Source organism: Equus przewalskii, chromosome 10 (assembly GCF_037783145.1).
Source record: "Equus przewalskii isolate Varuska chromosome 10, EquPr2, whole genome shotgun sequence".
Lineage (NCBI taxonomy): Eukaryota > Metazoa > Chordata > Mammalia > Perissodactyla > Equidae > Equus > Equus przewalskii.
Genome location: NC_091840.1, coordinates 3,729,346 through 3,752,063, shown reverse-complemented (window position 1 = coordinate 3,752,063; position 22,718 = coordinate 3,729,346). Strand labels below are relative to the sequence as shown.

Below are 22,718 nucleotides of genomic sequence, written 5' to 3'. Positions count from 1 at the left end.
GGTGGGGCCAAGGGACTTGTTTGGAAAGAACTTTTGTATAAAATGGAGAAAATGTCCATTTTTCATATTAAGGACCGAAAGATCTGATAAAGCCTGAGAAATGTTTGAGTCCCTCCTGTTCTGTCCCCCGCCAGGCTCACACTGTCCTCTGGAACATCTGCACCTCCCAGACAGGGGTTCCTAACCTTTGGATCACAGAACCCTCTGGGACTCTGATCAAAGCAATACACCATTGCCATCCAACAATGCACATGTGTACACACACATGTGCACACACAATTTTGTATTCTGTTTTAGGAGGTCCACAGATTCCCCCAAACCTGTCCGTGGTCCCTGGACCCCAGGTGGAGGCCTGATGGAAGGCATGTGTCAGGTCTGCCACAGTCCAGAGACTTGATCCCACAGGGGTGGCTACAGGTGCCCCCTGAGCTCCTTGGAGCCCATCCCCCTGCCACCAAGGAACTCGGGGGTCCCAACTCTCCTTGCCCTGGGCCCCCAGACCTCCGACACCTGGATGGACTTCCAGACACTTGGAGGTGGCTACCCTCCATCCCCATCCTGGGCTGGCTCCCAGGGTGGCTAGGAGGAGGGCAGCGCTGGCTTCCCCTGCCCGCCGGGTACACACACAGTTAATCCTCGGCGGCTGCTGTTTGGATAAAATGCGCTGGGAGCGTTCGAGGCTCCGCGGCAGCTCACATCTGGCTGGGGTTTGCTCTTTACGCGTCTGTCCTGCCTTCTTCGTCTCTTCCTTTACTTTCGAGAAACCGCGTTTCCGCTTCTGACCAAAGAGTCCTTGGAGCCAAGGAGATCAAGGTGCCGGGAAGGGGCTGTGTTGCCCGCACCCCACCCCATCCCCCCCTCACTTTCTGCGCCTTCTTCCCGAGGACTTTTCCCTTCCTTCTTCCCCGCGCTCTCCTTCGGCGCGTCTGTTCTCCCCCCGGCCCTGACGAGGAGGAGGCTGCGCCCCTGGGAGATGCTCTAAGTGGCGCTGGGAGAGCCTGAGAGGCCGCGGGGAGGACGCGGGCGCCCCGCTCTCGGACGCCGGCTGGAGGTAGGTGCCGGGCGGGCGGGACCGGGCGGGCGGGACCCAGCGCTGCTTCAGCTCGTTTTTCGGGCTTCAGCCCGGTTGCCAGAGCGGAGCGGAGCAGACACCTTCACCGGCCGGCGAGGAGCCGAGTGGGAGGGGCCGGGTGGCAGTTGTGCCGGGGATGGGGTGGGAGGGGTAGTGGGTGGGGGTTGCGGGAAGACCAGGAGGTCAGCGAAGGTTCGCTGCCCGTTCTTGCTGCTCGCTTCGTGAGCGGAGGTGCCCTGGAGAGCCGTGGCCTCGGTCTGCTTCTGGGGCAGATGGATGCTGTCAGCAGGGATCATACCTCTCCCATGTTTTGTGGGTGTTTATCTTGCTTCACTCTTCTCTGGTGCTTTTCTGAGGACGTGAAAGGAAAAGGAATGGTGCTCAAGTCCCCTCTGCACGTGGTGGGGAGCCCCCCACCCCAATATTGCCTGGACCACCTGAAAGCCAGGTTTGTCCAGCCCTGCCTGTGGCCAATTTGAACCCCACACGGAACAGGAAATGCTGACTTTGGCCCGGGATCTAATGGCCTTGGTGTTCTCAGAGGGGATGCAGCCTGGACAGGGAAAAATAATGTCCCTTTCCCGGGGACCCTCCTGGTTGTCTGCACCTCTGAGAGTAGCCCCTAGTCTGGGGCCAAGCCGCTGAGCTGCCCTCAGGCTTCTGGACCACGCATGCCTCTCTGCGTCTACGTACCATGTACCGCCCAGCAACTCTAGGGCCTCTCCACCCATGCAGGTGTGGTCCCACTTGTCGTAGGTGCCCATATCCTGTTAGCCTGGGCCCCACCAGTTCCTGGGCAGCTCCTGTATCTTCCGCAGACCCCCTGTGCTCTGGGCACAACGGGCCCTCCGGGTCCCCTTGGAAGGGAGGGAGGAAGCTGCCCTTCTCTGTGACTTGTTTTTGCCTCCTCTGTCTCACTTGGCTTCTAAGAAAGGGGACAGTTTGGCACACGTGGAGCTTCCTTCTTCTGCGATTTGAAAATGGGGAGTGTTCTGAGAAACTGAATTTTCTCAACCACTAGCTACTTCCCGGGTCCCTGTGGGAGGATGTGAGGTCCTCAGAGGCTGCTGGGCCCTTGCTTTTTATAGCGCAGGAAAGCACGCAGCCAGCCCCATGTGCGAGGTCACAAGTAGGCGGCCTCACTGTTGCGTGTGCTACAGGGAGAGGCCTGCGTGGCAAGGAAGTTCGTCCTCCACGAGGCCTGCTCAACGTCCCTTCCTAGAGAGGAGAGGAAAAATACAGGTGAAGGAGAGATCGGGGCGGTGGGTTGCGTTGTCCTTTCCCACCCTCCTTCCCACTTGCCCTCTTGACTTAAGAGCTGAGAGCAGCTTAGGATGACTCAATCACAACAGCGGCAATAAAAATAATGGCAGCCATGGATGTGTGTGTGTGTGTTTCCTGCACGGCAGGCACTGAGCAAATGTTTGTTCTTGACAATTCTATCAATGGCACTCACCCCCGAAAAGCTCAGAGAGGCTCATGACTTGCCCAGAGGCAGTAGAGGAAGGACCGGGACTCAAATCTGCATCTCGGTGCCCAGAGAAGAGATGTGACTTGCTCAAGGATGCACAAGTCTTCGAGCTGAGGCTGGAACCCAAGCTTCCTTAAGTTTTCAAATTTCCCCTTCCCAGCACCCCACGGAGAAAGGGCCCTGGGGCAGGAAGGACTGCCAGGCTCTGCTTCCCAGGGACCCTTGCCCTCTCTTCTGACTCTTTCTCTCTTCCTTCTCCCATCTTGAGTCTTTTGTGACGCCAAGGAAAGTGCTCCGGGGGAACAGCAAGTCAGGGAAACAGAGAAACGCGGGTGTAGGAGGTCTCGGAGGGCCCTCGTCCAGCCAGAGGATACCACTGCCTGTCTGGGGCAGGTGCTGCCAAGCCAGCGAGGACCACCCTCCCCAGTGGAGCCCAGAAAGCAGACGTGGTCCCAGGAAGGACGCAGGCAGCTGCCTCCTCATTTCTGGGATGTAACCTCCCTATTCAGGGCAACCAGCACAGCATAATTTTTTCAGAACATGCTTCTTTCTGTTGTTCTTCCTGGTGCCTCCTGCCCTCCTCCCCACCCCCCCCCCCAGCTGTAATTAGCATGACTCATAAACCAAATATTCTGGCATTGAACTTCACCCATCAAAACAAAGATGAAAAGAATTTCGTAGATACAGTCGTGCTGCTGGGCGTCCTCACAAGACATGAGCTTGCCATAGCACTTTTGTCTTCAGGGGCCGGCCCCTCGTGTGGGTCCCTGTTCCTGCAGCTGTGGGTGGCTGAGGCTCCAGGGCTAGGGATGGGGGTGACAGCTTGCAAAGGAAAGGAAGAAGAGACGGGTTCCAGGTTCCGTTGTGGTCTCCACATTCTGCTGACTGCCTAAGGCGACTCTGCCTGCCCATCTGCTGGAGAGAGAATTGGGTGTTTCAGAGGGAGCCTTGTCTCCCCTCCCTGAGAGCCCAGAGATGTTTAAGTGGGGCCTTGGCCTCCCAGGTGCTTCTGCAACTACGTTGTGGGCTGAGGGTTATTGTTTTTTCCTGTTTTTACCTGCTGAAATCTGCCTTCTCTTAAAGTTAAATGAGACAAAGCGGCTCCCTGGACAGCACCCGGGCATCTCCTGGACCCTCAGGCAGTGCGAGGAGGACCTGTCTGCCCGCTTGCTTAGAGAACAAGTGGGAAAGAGCCATCAAAGCTTGCTCAAGGCACTTCCTTCCATGCTTTCTCGGGGCAGCTCAGCAAGCTGGCCCCATGAGGCTGGGGATTCGGGATTCTTTGGGTCCATGCCGGGCTCCTCGGCCTGGTGGGGCCCGTTCTGCGCTTAACTACAGACGAGCAGAAGCGGGGCACGCTGCCTCTTTTCCTCCTCCCCAAGCTCTGCGGTGAAACTTCTGCTGCTGCAGCCTGTGCCCCTGACCCTCGCCTTTCTGCCTCTTGGGGGCAGGGCTCAGTGGCGTGAGCAGGAGTGGGAGCTCTTGAACCCTTTGGGGGGGCATCTTTATTCCTGAGTCCTTGTCAGGGTTGCAGTTGGGTGATGCCTGTGACGTGGGAGACGTGAGTGGCTCCCTGTATCCCGTTAAGCCACTCACTCTTGCTTTCCAGAACTGGGCTCAAAGAGAGATGGGGGTGGGCAGAGGCACTGGAGGCCCCCCACCGCCTACTGGGGTGTTGCTGGCCTGCCCCAGAGGCCCCTGCAGTCAGCTCCTTCTCCAGCAGTGGACGGGACTGGCACAGTCATACTGGGGTGTCCCCCCATCCAGGACGGCTGTGGGCGAGGCTGGGCCTCAGTGTCTGACCATCTCTCTGGCTCCTGTAGGAATTTTTCTTAAAATGAGATGAGCAGAGTTTGGAAGAGACGAAGGAGGCAGGATGGGAAGGGAGGATGGGAAAAGAGGCAGGCAGGCGGGGCGGGCAGTGGGGGTGGTGGAGGGCAGGGGGGAGTCAAGTTCTTGGTGCCCCGTGCTGGGTCAAATGTTGCTGCTGGCCACTGGTAAAGCCACACTTGGTGGAATGCCCCAAACCCTGCGTCTCAGGTTGCACCCCCTCCCCAAGTGGTGGGGACATCTGGTTGGTTACCAGCCACCCTCTGCCCTGGGGACCAGAGAAGGGAAAGGACCTCGCCTGGGAAAGCTGCCAGCTCTGGTGGATTTGCAGGCGGGTGCAGGCCGGAAGCTGGGCTGGGCTGGGCTCTGCCCTGCAGGTTTCTGGGTCTGGTCTTCAGAGTTGGGGACTGAGGTGCACCTGGAAACACTCGGGCCCTTTCTCCTTGTGAGGAGTCTAAAGCAGTTCTGGTGAGAGATGGGTGGGTCTGGGGGTGGTCAAGGGGCTCTTGGGTCTTCTGGCCTTCAAGACCCGCCCCCCCTCCCCGTGAAGGTATAGCTACGAGAGCAAGACCCACAGTTCTGTAAACTTGCTGTAAGCCCTGGTTGAGGAGACCCTGAGAATGGCACGTGCTGGGCAGGCGGAGCCAGCGGGCACAGTCTGATGCCCGCCCTTCCCCTTTCTGTTCTGTTCTCTGCTCCCACATTCTCCCGCTTCCAGTTCCCTGTCTGCAGGGGCCCCTTCTAGGGGGTCCAACCAAGCCTGACCCCTAGACAGTCCCCCAAGGGGTGGGCAGACACAGGGCATGATGCTGCCTGCCTCCCCCCCCCCCCCCCAGTGTGCATTCTTCACACCATTCCTTCCTGCTAGCTGCAGTTGGCCTCAGATCCCTTTGCAATCGGCTCCTGACCGTCAGAGGGTCTTGGGGGTGGGATGCGACCATTGCCGTCCCTGCACGGTGTGCTCTTCTTCCTCCCACGTCCTTTCAAAGCTCACCAACGTGCGGTTGCCTCTCCATCCTGCACAAGCAATGCTCTAGAAATGCACGCTCCGCGGGCCGCCCCTCCCACGCTCCTCACATTTTGAGGAATGAGGAGGGTGTTCCTGGTGATTCTGTGTCTTAATCCAAAGGAATTAAAGTCCAACGGTGAGTTTTAAGGTGCTGGCTGGCCGCCAGCAGGGACAGCTCTGCGCATTGCTTTCGTGAAGACGGTTATCATGGACCCCCCAGTGCCCCATCCTGTGGCTGGCATAGGGCGGGCGCACAGCAATCTGCCGAGTGAACCGATGCAGGGGCTCAGCTGGCTGGTAAACTCCGCAGAGCCGAATGCTGCGGCTGCCGTTCCAGCTGTAGCCAAACGAGCTAAGCGGGGGAACGCCCAACAGGTGGGAGAGCCTGCTGGGCCACAGTTTGGCCCAGCGTAGTTTGGCCCTCTCTGGTATCTTTCTGGAGACCCCTCGGGGTGAAGTGGAAGGCAGTTTGCTGTCAGACACACCTGGGTCTCCCCTGAGCTCCAGCACCTCCCCACGGTGGGGCCTGGGGTGAGTGGCTCCTTCGCTCTGAGCCCATTTGCTCTGAGAAATTGAGGTGCCCCATAGGGCTCAAGCTCGATAGTGTATGGAGAGCACCGTGCCCAGAGCCCCGCACTTAGTAGGTGCTTAGTCAATGGTAGCAGGGCTTTGTTAGAAGGAATCTGGGATAAAGGATGGGGCTGCACCTGGCCTGTTGACTCGCCTGGCCCTTGTGCAGAATTCCTCATGGGCTCAAGGATTTGGCTCATTCCTTCTGTTTTGCCGCAGGTGGCCTCCTTCAGTAGCGAGTACCACCAGTGTGTCCAAGACAAAACAAATCCCCCTCCTTCTAGAAAACGCGTTGTCTCCAGCTGGCCTGATTCTCGGCCAGGTGAGACGCCCTTCCCCGGCCTGAGCTGCACCCACGGTCACTCGGGACCTCCGCTGCTCAGGGGAAGAGCTGGATCTTCTTGTTCCGTTGTGGCCCTAGTCTCCAGCCCTCTGTCTGGTACTGAGTAGGCGCTCAGTAAACACTTGTGAAAGAATGTGGGGCTTCAGCACCAGGTCGTTTTATATCCGCGTGGTCCTGCTTGAGTCACGGATTTGCCACAGCATGCCCAAACCCTCCCCCATTCTCCCTCTCTGCACATAGAGTCAAATTCCCTGGGATAAACAAAATGCTCCCTTAGTCCCCAGGGTGGGCTTATTTGTCATTTTTCTAAGTGGAGTATAATGTGTACTTAGTGTGAAAAAAATACGTGACTGTTATAGGGAAAAAACCCAGAGAAGCCAAAATAAGAAAATGGCAAACACCCACATTTTCATCACCCAGAGATAATTGCTGCTAGCAGCCAGGTGGGTGGCTTCAGCTCTTTGGGGCTGAGTGTCCGTGTGTGTTATGGGCGTGTATTTTTGTGTGCATGTTCTCAACCTCCGTCTTCACTCATCACCGTTTAGGAACATCTTTCCATGTCAGTAAATCTTCATCTATTCACAGAGGGCACTGATTGGTGCTGCTGGCTGAAGCTGCGCCCCCGCCAGCATTATTTGTTTATTTATTTAAATGCCTTTAAAAGAAGCACCTGGTGGCTGGTTGTCGGCCATCCCCACCCCTCCCTGTTATATTACACCCAGCCCGCGGACAGTAGCTAAAGGCCTTTGAGTTTGCTGCCCCATCAACCACCTCCTTTTTAGCTTTCCACTGTGTGAATGCACCATAATTTACTGAATTAGACTGTTTTTGCAGGACACCTAGGTGGTTTGCGACCTTAGGTAACGGAGGCAGTGGATTGTAACTCTTTTTGAAGCAGATTTTCTGAGTGTAGATAAGAGGAACATTTGAGAAAAAGATGTGAGGGGGCCATGGCAGGACTCAGTGTTCTGATGGCGCTTAATAGGGTGCCCTGGGTCACTGTCCCCCCTCCCCTCGTCTCCCCAAAACCACTCCCATCCTGAATTAGAGAGAGATTTGAACACACCGGCTTGAGGCCATAGCAAAAAGTGTGGGAGCCTGAAGTCCTCTGTGGATGATGGCTCTGCCACTTGGGAATGGCTGAAAGGTGACTGTGGAGCTCAATCAATGTTGAAAGTCAGATACCAGTCACTGGAGACGCATGTGAAATGAGACACAGCTCCTGCTTGCGAGGGGTGCTGTGCGGGGACAAGATAAGAGGGCCAATGATTGTAGACCAGTCTGTCCAAGATGCTGGAGGAGGTGGCATCAGGCTGGCTCTGACGAACACACAGATGATGAAAGTGGTAGGAGAAAAGGACAGACAGAGGATTAGACCGACTGCCTTGTGTTGGGGACTTCGAGTGGCTCCAGATGGCTGGAGTGAAGGATACATGTTCAGGTGTGGGGACGACGGGGCCAGAGGTGAGGCAGGAGCCAGATGGTGAAGCTCGGGGCTTAAATGTTTCCTTTATTTTTGTGGGAAGCCTTTTAAGCCAAGGGTGGCATTCAGATCTGCAGTTCTGAAAGCTGCCTCTGGTAGACAGTTTGGAAGGTGGATGAAAGACGGGGGACCAGCGAAGAGCTGAGGAAGAAGCGGTGACAGAGGCCAAGGGGGAGGAGGGGAGAGGAGACCCTCAGGAGGCTTGGTGACAGATGAGAGGTGATGGGTACGTGGAGGTAAGAGTCTGTATGGCTCCGAGATTTCCAGCCCGGGGCCTCTGTGTGGACGGTGCCGACTTCCCCTGAGCCATAAGCTGTAGGAGGAGGAGCAGGTATGGTGGGGTCTGGGGGAGAAGATGAATTAATTGGGGGTTCAAGGGTCTTGTGACAGAGCGAAGAGGAGATGTTCAGAAGACAGTCGTATGCCTGGCTCTAGACCAGCGCTGTCCAACAGAACTTTCTGCAACGATGTAACGTTCTCCTGGCCGTGCTGTCCGAGAGGGTAGCCACTGAGAATGTGCTTATGTATCTGGGAACTGACTCTTGCCTCTTGTCTGGTTCGACTTGCCCCGTGAGTGGGCTAGCGGTTGCTGTTTTGGAGAGCGCAGGCCTAGGGTTCGGTGGCCAGGCCCAGGTGCAGACGAGGATCAAGGAGATGTCGCTTGAAGCCATCTCGTAGAAAATAACAGAAGGAAAGAAGGTTTGGAGTGAGAGGAGCTGAGAGCCGAGGACACAGCCTGCAGACACCTGTCTGTAAGAGGAGATCAAGGAGGATAAACACTGGGTGGGCCGGAGCTGGGGTGAAGGCGGTAGGTGGTCTCCTCAGCAGGCCCCCCATAGCGCTCACGGAAGATGGGGCAGCAAGTGCTGGGTGTCAGGAGGGACACTGGCGATCTCAGCCAGACGGTCTGGGCTGGACTGGGCGGCAGGGGTGCTGAGCATCTGCTGAGCTAAATCATATTCTTGACCTGGGAGCCATTAGGTGTGGGACAAAGTTCCATCGTTTGCCAAGCTTCCCCTGGGGATGCCTATAAAACATTGCGGGGATGTCTAGACCCCAGAAAACCAGAGACGTTCGTACCGCTTGTGAGAGGCTGGTGTGGTGGGGCGCGGCTCACGGAACTCCCAGGTTCCTTCCTCCTTCGGTCTCGGGAGCCGTCAGCCCCCCGAGGGCGTCACCGCTGCGGGGAAGTGGGCAGTGGGCCAGGCCACCTGCAGAGCGAGCTCACGCACGAGCTGTCACTAGCTCCTCTCTCTCACGCGGTTCTCAAAGCGGGGCCAGGTCTGCCGCCCGAGGCCTTACAGCTGGGAGGTGATCTAAGGACAGTGCTCCAGTCAAGGAAATCTTTGTTTGCACTGGGACGGAATCATAGCTGTGGAGGCCGGGCTGGCCAGGTGCCCCTGCAGGCCTGACGCCTGCAGCCCACGTGGTCTCCTCGTCCGCAGGGCCTGGGCAGGAACTTAGACCATGTCTGCTCTCCGCTCCAGGTGGGCCTTTCCTGGTCTAGGTGCAGTCAGTTGTCCCAGGAGAGGATGGAGATGTTTTGGGATGGGGAGAATGCTTGGCCTCTCTTTCCTTCACTGTTTTGTCTCAAGCTAGACCTTGCTCCTATCCAGGCAAAAGGAAGCCTTTGCTTATTAACTAGCGAGTAGCCCTGGAAGACCCATCTCCATCCCCAGCTGTGGGCTTCGGAGGTAACCAAATAAACCCCCAAGCCTTAAAAAATAAACCCTCCTCCTCCAAGCCAGAACGCAGCTTCTTGGAAAAAGGAAAAGAGGGAGATTCAGGGAGTGGGATTGGCGCCAGGACACCCACATCTCTTGGGAAGGGCACTGCTCACCTTCAGTTGAAGGGAGTTCCTTTACTAAGGGATCCCCACCCTCCCACTGCTTCCTCTACAAGGTTGGGGGGAAGCGGGGGAGGGTCCAGGATCAGCTGGGGCTGCCCAATTACAGACAGGAAAATTAGATATTCACTGGGCTTCTGGAATTGGAGAACAAACGTCGTTTATTAACTGGAAGTCACTCTGCCTCCCTCCTGCCCATTGCCAGAGGAGCTGGTAAGTGGCAAATTAGTGTGATGAATGGCTTCTGGGGAAGGCAAGCAGATGTCATGTGTTAGAAAATCCTGATGGTCATCAGGGCCAGAGGGATACCCCAACATGGCGCTTTCTCCTCTCTGGGCATCCCAGGAGCTGAATACAGGGGACCTCCTGCAGCCACTGGAGAGCTCTGAGCTTCTCAACAGAATTCTCCCAGATGTCAGAGCAGAGAGAGACAGCCCCAGGGCTTCCTCTCTGGTTGAGAGCAGACCGGGGAGGGGAAGGCGGCAGGAGCAGATGTGTGGAAGGGGTGGTGGCAGAGGGAAGGTTGATGCCGTATGAAACGGGCTGATCGGATGCTGAGCTGGATGGCATTCTTGACTTAGAAGCCATTAGGTGTGGGCAAAAGTTCTATCTTATGCCAAGCTTCCTCAGGAGAGGCATGTAAAATTTTGGGGTGATGTCAAGGCCCTAGAAAAGCCAGACAAAGATATTTGTCTTGGGTGGATTGAGGTCTGGGACACGGCCAGAGCTCCTGGAAAGCATCAAATACAGGCAAATGGTAGAAAGGAGAAGAGACCTTCAGGAGATGTTAAAGAGGGTTGGTGACTGATTCAATGTGGCGGATGTATGAGAGGAAGGAGTCTAAATGACTCCCAGATTTCTGGCCTGCTGTTTGCTCATACTTCCTCCTTCCTCCCCCACTGACTTCATTGTAATAGAACAGAGCTGTCCAATAGCGTTTTCTGCAATTATTGAAACGCTCTATTCTGCCCCGTCCAATACGGTAGCTACCAGCTACGTGTAGCTATTGAGCTCTTGGAATGTGGTTAGCGTGACTGAGGAACTGAATTTTGAATTTTGTTTAACTTTGATTCATTTCAAATGAAATAGTCATATGTGGCTAGCGGCCACCGCACTGGAGAGCACAGGTCTGGAGCGCTACCCACTTACCACTTTGAATCAACACCTGCCTTTCTGTCTTGAGCTATAATTGGGCACACATCTGTCTCTTTTACTGGACAGTCAGCTTCTAATCCAGGGAGATCCTAGGCTTCTCGCCTCTAGAACAGCTGGTCGCCCGATGAGGTGTAAGGAAGAGGGAAAACCATGTTTATAAAATGCTGTTGTCAAATGGCGCTGGGCTGGGTGTGGCATCAGATAAAACGCAGACGTGTGGAGCCTGAGCTCTGGGAGTTTACTGTCAGAACACAGGCATGACAACATGGAGGTGGGAGGCAGCCAAAAAATAACTGGGACAGCTGACTGGGACCGATTTTAAACAGATATGAGGAAACTTGAACACGTGGATGAAGATTGTCTTCTGAAAGGATTCACCCCAGGTCCACGCGAGGTCTGACGAGGGATAAAAGTTATTAACAAGGAAGTGGTCTCAGACTTCCCGCCCTCCTCCAGATCCCGTAGTTGGCCCAGTGCTCTCTCTCTGCCCCCCAGCTCCTGTAAGGGGGTCTGTTCCTTGTCGGGGGGGGGAGGGTTAAGCTGCAGGTAGATGAGGAGGTTGAGGAGAGGGACTCTGAAGAGCGGAAGGTCCTGAGGGACACGGGTGGGAGAAAAAAGGTGTTCTTGGAATTTGGCAAATGAATTTCTTCACTGGGTTTGGGAAAGACAAGTCCAGAACTTGAGTCATTTTGGAATTGACCTCAGATGCCTTGACCGCAAGGCAGCCTGGAGACTGGACCACGTGGGTCCAGATTCGTGCGGGTTACACACCACTGGCCAAGGAGTCCTGGGGGCCACTTCCCCGACCTGCCTTCGCTGTGTACAGCACATTCTTTTAAGTCACTTTACTGGGGGCAAAACCTCACCCTTTGTAGAGGACTTTTTTCCACTGGAAATTGCTAAAAGTGATCTGGAGCCAAATTTGGTTAGAAGTTGGGCAATACTGTTTTTGCCCGAAAGTGACTAAAATGATCATAATGTCGTGACGCTGGCTTTACTGTGGGACTTGGTAAAAAGGTTCTGAAGAAGTGTTGGAAGAAGGAGAGATTTCAAGCTGGGTTTGCTTTGGCTCCAAAGAAGAGGTTCTTGAGGAGAAGCACCAGCCCCTGAGGCCCTCACTCCACCAGCCCGGTGTCAGCAAGTCTTTGCTGGGCCATGCCCCCGCCCCCACTGATATCATCACCCCTAGACCGGCTGCATCCTGGTCCCCATCTCTTCTGATCAGGGTACAGAAAACCCTTTTCCAGATTAGGAAGAGACACACCAACGAGCAAAATGGTGCTTCCGTTGGGGGTTGAGCATTGATTCTCGACTGGGGGGCTGGGTGCCTCCCAGGGCACATGTGCCAAAGTCTGGAGACATTTTGGGTTGTCATGACTGCGGGTGGGGGGTGCTAATAGGATCTACTGCTCGGAGTCCAGGGACACCGCTAAACATCCTACAATGCCCAGGACGGCCCCATGACCAAGAGTGAGCCAGCCCCAAATGTCCATCGTGCTGAGGCTGAGACCCCCTGGGGACAAAAGAATCCAAGGTGACTGGCTCTTCACTTTCTTTTGTGAACATTTTCCAACTTTTCCAAAATGAATATATATTACTTTGGGTTCAGGAAAAAAAATGTGTAAAGAAAGGAAAATCTCTTTTCCTTTCAAGTGAGGCAAGCTTGGCACTTAAAAAAAAAAAGAAAGAGTAATTATTAAGGCGCCAAGGAAAAACAGAGGAAACACAGAAATAGGGAAATAAATTTAGAGAATTCCATTTGACAAATATTTGTTGAGCAGCAGTCAGGTTCGGAGTGCTGCAGGATGCTTGGCTGGTCCCAGATGAAGAAGACAATGTCCCAGGCCCAGAGGACGTCACAGTCTGCTGTGCAGAATCTTACAGGCCAAGCACGGCTCTCTGCGGGAGGGGACAATATGAAAAACAACATTTACAAAGAGGAGGGCGAGCTTTTGGTTGAGGGATCCGGAAGCCTTCAGGAAGAATAGGAAGCACTTGAGTTGGGTCTTGAAGAGCCGGTGGGGTTTTGTTGTGATCCGAGGGCAGCCTGTCCAAGTTCAAATCCAGCCCCCGCCCTCCCGTAAAAGTCGGACCGTCAGGCTAATCAACTTCTCTACAGCCCTATTTCCTCATTTGTAAATTTGGGATAATAATGAATGAGTATCGTCTCCTTAAAGAATTCACTCAGGTCCATCCAAGGCCTGTGATGGGGTAAAAATTATTAATGCAGAGGTGTTTTCAGACCTAACCCTAACTTATAAGGCTATCAGGATTAATTGAAATGATGCATGGATGCCAGCACAGTGCCTGGTGCAGTTGTGGGTCCTGTGAGCCTAGTTCTTATGTAGAAAAGAGGAGGAGAAAAGCGTGCTCCTGGCCAGAGGAGAAGGAAGCCGGCAGGTGGACAGATGCCAGGAGTTTGGGGGCGTGGCTGGACCCTGCTGCTCAAAGTGCGGTCCTTGGAGCAGCAGCACTGGCCGCACTCGGGGATCTTTGAAGATGCAGATGCTCAGGGCCCTGTTCCAGACTTGCTGAATCAGAACCTGCATTTTAACAAGACTTCCCAGGTGCTATGTGTGCACACTAAAGTTTGGGAAGCAGGGAGCTCGAACACAGCATGAGGGTGCTGTGCAATGCAGCTGAAGAGTGGGGGCAGACCGGGGAGGGTCGTGCGTACCCTGCCAAGGAGCCTGGAGAAATGGTAGATAGGTGGATAGATAATTTAAGTATGACTTTTATACATGAACATATGCACATACACACTTCCATTGAGAAGCGGAGGAGAGGTAGTAGAGATTTTGAGTGGGTGGCTGATCCAAGCAGTCTCTTGGTCTTTGGGAAAGTCTCTGGGCCCTGACACTTGGGAGAGATGGCTGGTTGGTAGAGAACTTGGAGGTGGGGGGGCCGAGCTAATCCACTGCAGTGGGTGGGGTCGGAGGTCAGGCAGAGAATTAAAGGCCCGGCAGAGGTATGGGTGACAGGGGAGGAGGGGGTCCCTGAGGAGGCCAGCCTTCCTGGCGCTGAGCCTCATCATGTCTCTGAGGCTCCACTGGGAGCCCAGGCCCCTTGCCTTTCTGTCCCAGGGCTCTTGTTCCCGGATCTTCTGCCTCCCCCAGGTTCCCGACTTGGCACGGGGGCTCCAGCAGGGAGGGCTGTGGAGCTATAACAGTGAGCCCCCTAAGGCACAGAGTAGAGAACAAAGTCCAAAAGTTGACCCAGTGGAGAGGTCATGCCCTCCCCGGCCACAAAGCCTCTGAGCAACGCGGTATTTGAAGGAAGTCCGCGGCTTCCCAAGGCATGTGAAAGGGGCATTCATCTGGGTAGATAATCACTGACAAAAAAAGATATCCGTCTCCGTTTTTGTTTTCCTGAGACGTGAAAGAGGAATTAAAGAGAAATCACACGTAGGACCTTTCGAGATTGTTCTCCTTGCTTTTCCTATTCGTTTCTCAGTAACCACCTGGATCCCACCCATAACTTGGCTGCCAGGGGTGGGTGGTCCTTATTCCCGCCAGGCCTCGGTTTCTCACTGTGCATTTGAGAGCACTGAGTTGAGTCCTCATAGGTCCTTTGAGATGTTAGACTGTAGGTTTGGTGAACAAAGATAGGGTGGAATTGACCACAGTTGCCCCTCCCACGGCAGGGAGTTTTCCCAGCCCCCCAGAAACAGCCGAGGCACGCGTGACTTACGACCCACACGCGTGTAAAACCCGACTCCCCAAGTTATCCGGGTGATACCTCTAAGGGTGAAAACGAGTGGGAAGTTTTGCCTGTATTAAGCCCAAGCGCTGCCCCCTCATGGGCTCGCTGGGAACCCCTGATGGACGTCTCCTTCTAGAAGGACAGTTCAATCCTGGGTGAGGAGGGTCCTGTCCAGAGTTTTTGCCGAGGGCGCCGTGAGTAAGCGACATGAGGTTGGCCCCAATGGATAGTGAATGCCGGCTGGGGCCGGCCGACACTGTGCTTAAATCAGACGCTCCAGGACGCTCACTGGCATGCCCCCTGGTGGCCAGAGAGCGACTTGTAGCCGCCTGCTTGCTCATGGGCCCCCAGAGTGCAGGGCTGGGGCAGAGTCAGAGTCATTGGACAGTGATCACCCGAATTAATTCGGGATTTTTCTCACCGTCCTACTAGGGCCCATTAATGATCGTCTACAGAGTCCAGTGGCCGAGGGATCTCCTTCCTGGGAGGTGTGGTGGGCTCGGGCAGTGCCATGCTCAGCAGCATGAGGCAGCTTGGTGCTCCCACGCCAGCCCGGGGGGCTGAGGCTCCAGGGACAGAGTGTGCATGTGTGGGAGGGTATGCCAGTGCATGAGAGTGTGTGTGTGCGCATGTATGTGTGGGTGTGAGTGTAAGTTTATGAGTGTGTTGAGAGTGTGTATGTTGGGTGTGGGCATGCATGTATGAGTATGAGAGTGAGTGAGTGTGCATATGAATTATGTGTGTGTATGGAAGTACATGTGAGTATGCTGAAAGTGTGCATGTGCATGAGTGTGCAAGTGTGAATATGAGAGTGTGTGGATGTGAGTGTGTGAGCATAAGTGTACCAAGAGTTGTTGAGTGTGCGAATGTGTTGAGTCCTAATGGAAGTGTGTTTGAGAATGAGAGAGCATGTGAGTGTGTCAAGTGTGTGCATGCACGTGTGCACGTGAGAGTATGTGAGCCTGTGAGAGTGTGTGCATGTGTGTGTGCACTGAGGTTTGTGTGTGAATACGAATGAGTGTGTTGAGATTGTGTGAGTGTGTGCACACATGAGAGTATGAGTACGTGTGTGTTTGCCGAGTGTGAGAGTGCATGCATGTGGGAGTGTATGTGCGAGAGAGCCTGTGTGTGGCCGTCCTCCCAGGGGTTCTGTGACTGAAGCACTTCTTGGTTTTGTGGGTCTGGGGACACCCTTGCTCTCGGCTGTTTCTCTACAGAGCCCCTCCCAACCGATGTCCTTCCCCATGCGTCTTTCCCAGCAGGGCCCGGCGGGAAGATGGGCTCCCGTGGACTGGGACTCGTACTGGCGTGCTGCCTGCTGCTGACCTTTGCTTGTGGCCCGGTGCTGGGCCGTGTGCCACCTGGCCAGCAGGAACAGCAGGAGCAAGAGGGGACCAGGGAGCCGCCGCTGGACCCGGCTGAGAGGTGAGGCTGTGGAGGTGTGGGTGAGGGAGCTGTGGCTTGGCGGGGTTGTGCCTGGGGTCCGGAGCACCCCAGGGCGCTTATTCATAGCTAGATGTGAAGGAGGCAGTCCTGGAGGACAGACGAGCCATTTCTCCTTTCAGTGACCCGGGCGCCTTATCTGAAACTGAGGGCAGTAACCCAGCCTCATTCCAACCCCAAAGGAATGTGGGTCTGTGTGAGGTTTCACAGCCATGTCCTTAAATAAAGAGCACACCAAAACCCCAGCCCCAGCCCTCAGTTGCCTTTCCATTCCTGCTTTGTCTTTGAGAATATCTGCTAGAGTTCTAAGTGCCACCTGGAAGTAGGAGGCAGGGACAATGCTGGACCAAGGACTGGTCCCCGTGACCCTGACCACCGGTCAGGTTGCGAGATGGTGGAGGATTGCTGAAGACTGGCAAGAGAAGTGGTGGCCGTCCTTTAAAAGTTATGAAGTTCAGAGGTCGGCCCCGTGGCCGAGTGGTTAAGTTCGTGCACTCCGCTTTGGCAGCCCAGGGTTTTGCCGGTTTGGATCCTGGGTGCGGACATGGCACCGCTCATCAGGCCACGGTGAGGCGGCATCCCACATGCCACAACTAGAAGGACCTACAACTAAAAAACATACAACTATGTGCTGAGGGGCTTTGGGGAGAAAAAAAAAAGAAAGAAAAGAAGATTGGCAACAGATGTTATTAGCTCAGGTGCCAATCTTAAAAAAAAAGAACAGTTATGACGTTCTTCTGAGTGGCATTGTCTTTACATCCATGACCCTCAGTGATATATAGACTTCAGGCTATTTTGTAGGAATACACAAAATGCGTAGGATTTCTCATGAAACTATCAAATAACACCTTGGCGCTAGCCAGAGGCTTTGAGTTTCTTCATTATTTTGAGCTTTGGGCTGACTTGATCGCCGAGGCTTCAGGCTCACTTAGAGTACATGGAATTGCATGGGATTTGGAGCAAAGTAACAACATTATTTTTCTCTTCCCTCTCCTCCTCCTTCTTTTTATTTAACAAACATTGATTGAGTGCCTACGATTGGTTTGGTCTGGGCATCCACTAGGCACTGGGGACACACACATGAATGACACAGTCCCTGGCCTCCAGGAGCTCTGAGGCTCTCAGGGCAGACACCACCCCCCCACCAACCCAGTGCAGTGAGGTAGGCTCTGTAGCGCAGGTGCACCCCCAAGGTTGGGGGTGGGAGTGGGAGGGACGGGGAGTGACTGGGTCTCAAAGGACACCAGGTGCAGAAGGAGGGGAAGCCGCCTGGCAACCAGGACGGTGTGTGCGAAGGTGTGGCCATGCCAGTGTCTGGCACCGTGAGGGTTAGTGGGTTCGGGGTGGTGGGAACTGGTGCCAGAGGGTGGAGCACAGAGGGGATATGAGCCTGGTGGGAAAGCGTCTCTTCTGAGCTTAATCCTACAGAGGTGTCACGGAGGGCTATCATGGAGGGGGTAGCAGGTCACGGAGAGGTTTAAATCTGATAGAGGTCTAGAAAGAGCACTGCAGGGAGGCAGAGAAGAGGATGAATTGATGTGTGGAGAGATGAATTTCAGGCGAGCAGTCAAGATGGTAACGGTCCTCCAGAGATGAAGAGGGCTGAGGGCCCAGGTTCTGGAGGTACTTTGGTGTGTGTGGGGTGCCTGACTCCTCAAGACTCTGTGATCCTCAGAATGTTGTGGTGAGGCCAGAGAGGCACCTAGAATAAGGCTGCAAGTTCCATTCTGGGCAACTGATGATGATGCTAGGAGGAGGGTTTGGACAGAGAAGATTTCAGGGGCTAAGTGACAGGCCATCAGTTTTGGATACTTGACATTTGTGGGGCTTGTTGAACCTCTAGATGGAGACTTGTGGCCAGAGGTGGGGGCAGGGGTCCATGTGGGAGTTCAGGGCTCTTGAGTGGCTGAATTTAGGGCATATAGGTCCATTTCCACGTTGTCTGGATTTTAAAAGCGGGCATGGAGTTTGATGAGGATCTGGCCCATTGAGAAGTGCTGTGCCACCTCCAAGATCCTCCTGTCACAGCCCTAGAGCCTATGCAAAGAGCCACAAGCCAGGGAGAGCACAGTGCAATGCAGCAGGGTGCCGCGAGGTGGCAGCATGGAGCCGTCGCCGTCCACCCTGCCCGGGAGCCGGTCTTCACATGTCAGGTTGTAAACCTTAGCGTCCAGCCTCCAGCTGCTGAGGAAGCCCCAGATCTAGTGGAGCCCTCTCATTTACAAATGAGTCAGCTTAACAGAGCGTCTGCTAGAATCATAGATGAATGAAGGGGATGGTCAGTCACAGCGTTGTCACACGGCATCTGAAGACCTCCTAGAATGGCAGATTTCTCCAAAGCAGCCTCTATCTTGCAAAGCCCTCAAGTTATTGCTGTTTTTATGATTATTGTTTCCATTACCATGAATTGTTGTTAGCAGAGGGCAGGGGGCTCTTTCTGAAATTTCATGTAGGGTCCCAGAATTCACCAAGAGCCAGTGTGGTCTCTCTTGATGGAACGTTAACACACCGCTTTGTGCATCCAGAAGAGAGAGAAGGCACGCCAGGTACATCACACCCTCTGGCAGCAGAAGAGGGAGGCAGTCCCGGCTCTGAGAGCTCAGGGCTCTCACTGTGATGTCTTTGTTTCCCTTAGGACTGAAGAAAAACATGAAAAATACAATCCCAAGCAGGGTGAGGAGCCCACTGCCTCCCGATGCTTTCGCTGCTGCGACCCTGGTACCCCCGTGTACCAGGCCATACCAGTGCCACAGATCAACATCACCATCCTGAAAGGTCAGGCTGCTGTGAAGAGGAGCAAAGGGGACCTTGCCCTGGGGGGCTGCTCCATCCTGGTGGGGGGAGAAGGTGGAGTCCTTGGGGTGGACCAGGCAGGAGCAGAATGTCTCCCTCGGGGCTGTCATCTAGATGGGGAGGAGGACAAAATTCCATTTCTGAGGCTCTGGCCTCTTTCCAAGAGGAGAGATGGGATGGGGCCCTCAGCCCCAGCCAGGAGATGGAGCCTCGGGGCAGCTTGGGGTGTCACCCCACCTGCCTTCATACTGCGTGCCTCACGCTCTTTGTTTTGAGGCTTGGGGTCCGCCGCCCTCCCGCCCGCTTTCTGAGATGCCGTCACCCGCACAGCACAGTCCCGAGGCTGCAGATAACCTTGCACGGCCCTGCAGAGTCTAACCGGGAAGACCCGAGGCGGAGCCCGACATCTGCAGTTCATTTGCTCCCAGTGAGCTGCGGGCCTGGCCACAGAGCCTGTTGCTTTTGGACAAACCCATATGTTCCCTTTTCTTTGCCAGGATTTTCCAGAAGGAAAATAAAAATTATTGCTTCTGGATGAAAACAGAAGAATCCTTGAGGTCGGGTCTGCTTGCTTGACGCCACGTGTTTTCATGCCTCTTTTAGGTGAGAAGGGCGACCGAGGAGATCGAGGCCTGCAAGGGAAATACGGTAAACCAGGCTCCGTGGGCGCCAGGGGCCACGTGGGACCCAAAGGGCAGAAGGGGTCCATGGGGGCCCCCGGGGACCGGTGCAAGAACCACTACGCCGCCTTCTCGGTGGGCCGGAAGAAGCCCCTGCACAGCAATGACTACTACCAGACGGTGATCTTCGACACGGAGTTCGTGAACCTCTACAGCCACTTCAACATGTTCACTGGCAAGTTCTACTGCTACGTGCCCGGCATCTACTTTTTCAGCCTCAACGTGCACACCTGGAACCAGAAGGAGACGTACCTGCACATCATGAAGAACGGGGAGGAGGTGGTGATTCTGTACGCCCAGGTGAGCGACCGCAGCATCATGCAGAGTCAGAGCCTGATGCTGGAGCTGCAGGAGCAGGACGAGGTGTGGGTGCGCCTCTTCAAGGGCGAGCGGGAGAACGCCATCTTCAGCGACGAGTTCGACACCTACATTACCTTCAGCGGCTACCTGGTCAAGCACGCTGCAGAGCCCTAGACGCCTGCTGTACCGCCAGAGGCTAACCTCCTGTTTCCCCCGCCGCCCCCTGCTCCCCGGACCCCCATGGTCCAGTACCAGGCTGACTCCATCAGCCTTTCCCTCGGTCCTGCTTCCCCTGGTCCCCACGTCCCCAGCTTTGGCATTCGACACGACACCCTTCACGGGAGTGGGAGGATAAAAAGGCTGTGTGGTCCCAGGCCTTGCTGGCTCTGGAAATGATCACTGGGCAGGCGCCTGTGAGAACGGCCGGGACCTCCAGCTCCCCTCTGTGTACATATCCTTAGGTGACCCCGCACAGACGGCCGACGCGATGCCTCAGGGTGTCCCAGACTAAGTTATCTTTGCTCCCATCGCTGGAAATAATTAAGCAAATTCTAAAGGTTGTGAAAGGAGCAAAGTAAACTGGGGAGGAGGGGAGGGCATGTTATCTTTGCCTTCCCACCAGCCACCCTGGCTCCTCGGGGAGGGCTGTTTCCCACTGAGGTTGCCAGAGATCCTTTTTAAGAGAAGATCTAACGTGGATGCTGAGGCCACAGGCAAAGGGGGTCAGCTTGGGGCCCCCGGAAACCACATCTGGCTGAATTCTTTTAGGCCACGTATGAACCTTCCTGGGAGACAGCTGGACTGACGTCCACGTCCTATGGACAGCCCTCTGGCTTTACCCGAGGGTTCAGCTGGTCTTTCTGAGCCACAACCGTGAGGGGGTCCAGGCTGGGGAAGCAAATGTCAGCTCCCCAGAGGGTCAGCCAAGCCCTGAGCCTTAAGGTCTCTGGGCTGGGAGAAGCAGCCTGCTCGCTGGAACCCATGGGCTCCTGGCAGCAGCTGGGGACCTCAGGGCATGCAGATATTTCTCTGAGGTGCAAAGCCAGTACAACCCAGGCAGAGCCGTACATCCTGCACGGCTCTGCTCCACTTCCCGACACCACCCTCCAGCCCTGGGCAGGGCCTCCGTGCCTGTCTCTCTGGCATCGGCCTCTCAGACGGGTCAGCTGTGGAAGGTGCTGGAACTTTAGATTTTGTAGCAGCTGTCATGGTTACAGAACGTTTTCTATAAATCCTCCTCGCACACCATCTCAGAGTCCTGTTTCCCGTAGGGTGCAGCTTTCAGCACCCCTCCAGTGCCCTACCCCCGACCTATTTGACCAGCAGCTTAAGCCAACGTGGGAAAGGCTTTCTCTGGGCCCCAGAGTAGGAGAGAGTTGGAAGGGTCTGTAAGTCTCCCCCTCTTTCTGTCTCTGGAGCTCCCACGGGGCTCAGTCCCTGAGACCAGGAGAGAAGACGCGTCCCCACCACCGGGGTCAGAACCCTCTCTCAGCGTGGGCGGCTGCCTGGAATTGGTGCTCTGGCCTGTGGCTGACTTGCCGGGCAGCCCTTCCCCACCTTGCTCTAGAGCAACGCCCAGACCCAGGGGCACTCTTACTACCTGCTTGGGCTCCTAAGCCCCTTTGGGAGCCTTCCTTCCCACCACCTGGTGACCCCTGGTCTTGACCGATCCTTCTGCCCTCCCTGGGCCTGGCCGTGGGGTCCGGGGTCTGTACATCCCTCTCTCTGCAGGACTTCTGCTGGTCACACTTTCAAAACTGTGTTTCCGTGGGCCTGCCAGTGAGCAGGGCACCCGCCTGCTGCTTTGTGCTGTCCCAGTGCTCTTTCAGAAAACATTAAACTCGGAATTGTGTGTTTCAGCATCGTGGCCGTGTCTGTTTGGTCATTGAACTGAATCCTCCTCCTTACTAGCCCCAGCCCCAAACCCCATCTCCTGCTTGGTGGAGGCCTGGGGACCCTCAGCTTGGTATCTGGGGACATCGGTACCCAGCAGGCACAGGCTGGGCCCTGGATGCCCTTGTTCTTCATGGGAACTCATTTCATGGCCTCGGCTGGGTGAGGCCCCCCTGGAGGCCCTGTGTTTGGAGGAGTCCACTGGTGACGGGCGGCAGGTGGGCTTGGACAACTGTATTTGTTCCTGCAGCAGCTGTAACAAACTCTCATGAGCTGCGTGGCTTAAAACAACAGAAATTTATTCTCTCACAGCGCTGGAGGCCAAAAGTACAAAATCAAGGTGTCGGCAGGGCCACTTCTCCTCTTGGAGTCTGTAGAGCAGGGTCCTTCCTCACTTCTCCATCTTCTGGTGGCGCCAGGCATTCCGTGGCTTGTGGCTGCGTCACTCTAAACTCTGCCTATCTCCGTCTTCACGTGGCCTTCTTTCCTGTGTCTCTCAGATCTCCCTCTCCTTTCTCTTTTAAGGAACCACTCATTGGATTTAGGGCCCACCATAAATCCAGGATGATCTCCTCTCAAGACGCTTAACTTGATTACATCTGCAAAGATCCTATTTCCAAATAAGGTCACATCCACAGGTATCGGGTTAGGACTTGGACATCAGGGGGACACAATTCAACCCACTACAATGACCTGCAGGCTTGAATACACCCACCAACAGCCCCCTTTATGCCCGAGTGGTGAATAGCAAAAGTTTCTTCTTCTTGTTTCCATTGCTTGCCAACTGGGTTAGTGGCCAGGGCCCTTATCCAACTGCCAGCAGGCAGTGCAGAAGCTGGCTTGCTCCCTTTGGTGCCAGCATGCTGGCAAACAGCTGGTGTCTTTCCTTTGCTTGGTTCTGGGATGAGCCCATGCGGTCATACTCAGCCTTGGGCTGGGGCCAGACGGGGGAAGGCAGACTCTGCAGGACAAGGAGCAGGCCTCCGCCTCCCCAGAGCTGAGGCCACTGGGCAGAGGATGTGCTTCTATGCAGCTGGGAGCAGGCGATGAGTGCATTTCCCAAAGGCGGGTGGAAAGAACGAGTCAGCTTCACCCACCGTCCACCCTCTCTCCAGGGACAGTCACATG

General features: G+C 55.1%; 1 protein-coding gene across 3 annotated transcripts; it reads left to right on the top strand.

The window, feature by feature from the left end:
* The first annotated feature begins 615 nt into the window (after window positions 1–615).
* Window positions 616–21,556, top strand: C1QTNF1 (C1q and TNF related 1). 3 transcript variants are annotated; one of them, XM_008520959.2, is made up of 4 exons: window positions 616–1,051; window positions 15,744–15,906; window positions 18,560–18,699; window positions 19,321–21,556. In XM_008520959.2, the coding sequence occupies exons 2-4, from the start codon at window positions 15,758–15,760 to the stop codon at window positions 19,869–19,871; spliced, it is 840 nt and encodes a 279-aa protein (XP_008519181.1). In that variant the 5' UTR covers window positions 616–1,051; window positions 15,744–15,757; the 3' UTR covers window positions 19,872–21,556. The 3 variants fall into 3 exon arrangements, with proteins under 3 accessions (XP_008519181.1, XP_008519182.1, XP_070415900.1); XM_008520960.2 differs by having other exon boundaries at window positions 628–1,051; window positions 15,741–15,906; XM_070559799.1 differs by lacking the exon at window positions 616–1,051 and adding an exon at window positions 4,757–4,841.
* Window positions 21,557–22,718: the final 1,162 nt, after the last annotated feature.

Excerpts from the sequence above, each read along its gene's own strand:
- C1QTNF1 (XM_008520959.2), top strand. The coding sequence starts at position 15,758 with ATGGGCTCCCGTGGACTGGGACTCGTACTGGCGTGCTGCCTGCTGCTG. Across the intron at positions 15,907-18,559 it reads CCGCTGGACCCGGCTGAGAG|GACTGAAGAAAAACATGAAA; the intron begins GTGAGGCTGTGG and ends TGTTTCCCTTAG. Across the intron at positions 18,700-19,320 it reads CAACATCACCATCCTGAAAG|GTGAGAAGGGCGACCGAGGA; the intron begins GTCAGGCTGCTG and ends TGCCTCTTTTAG.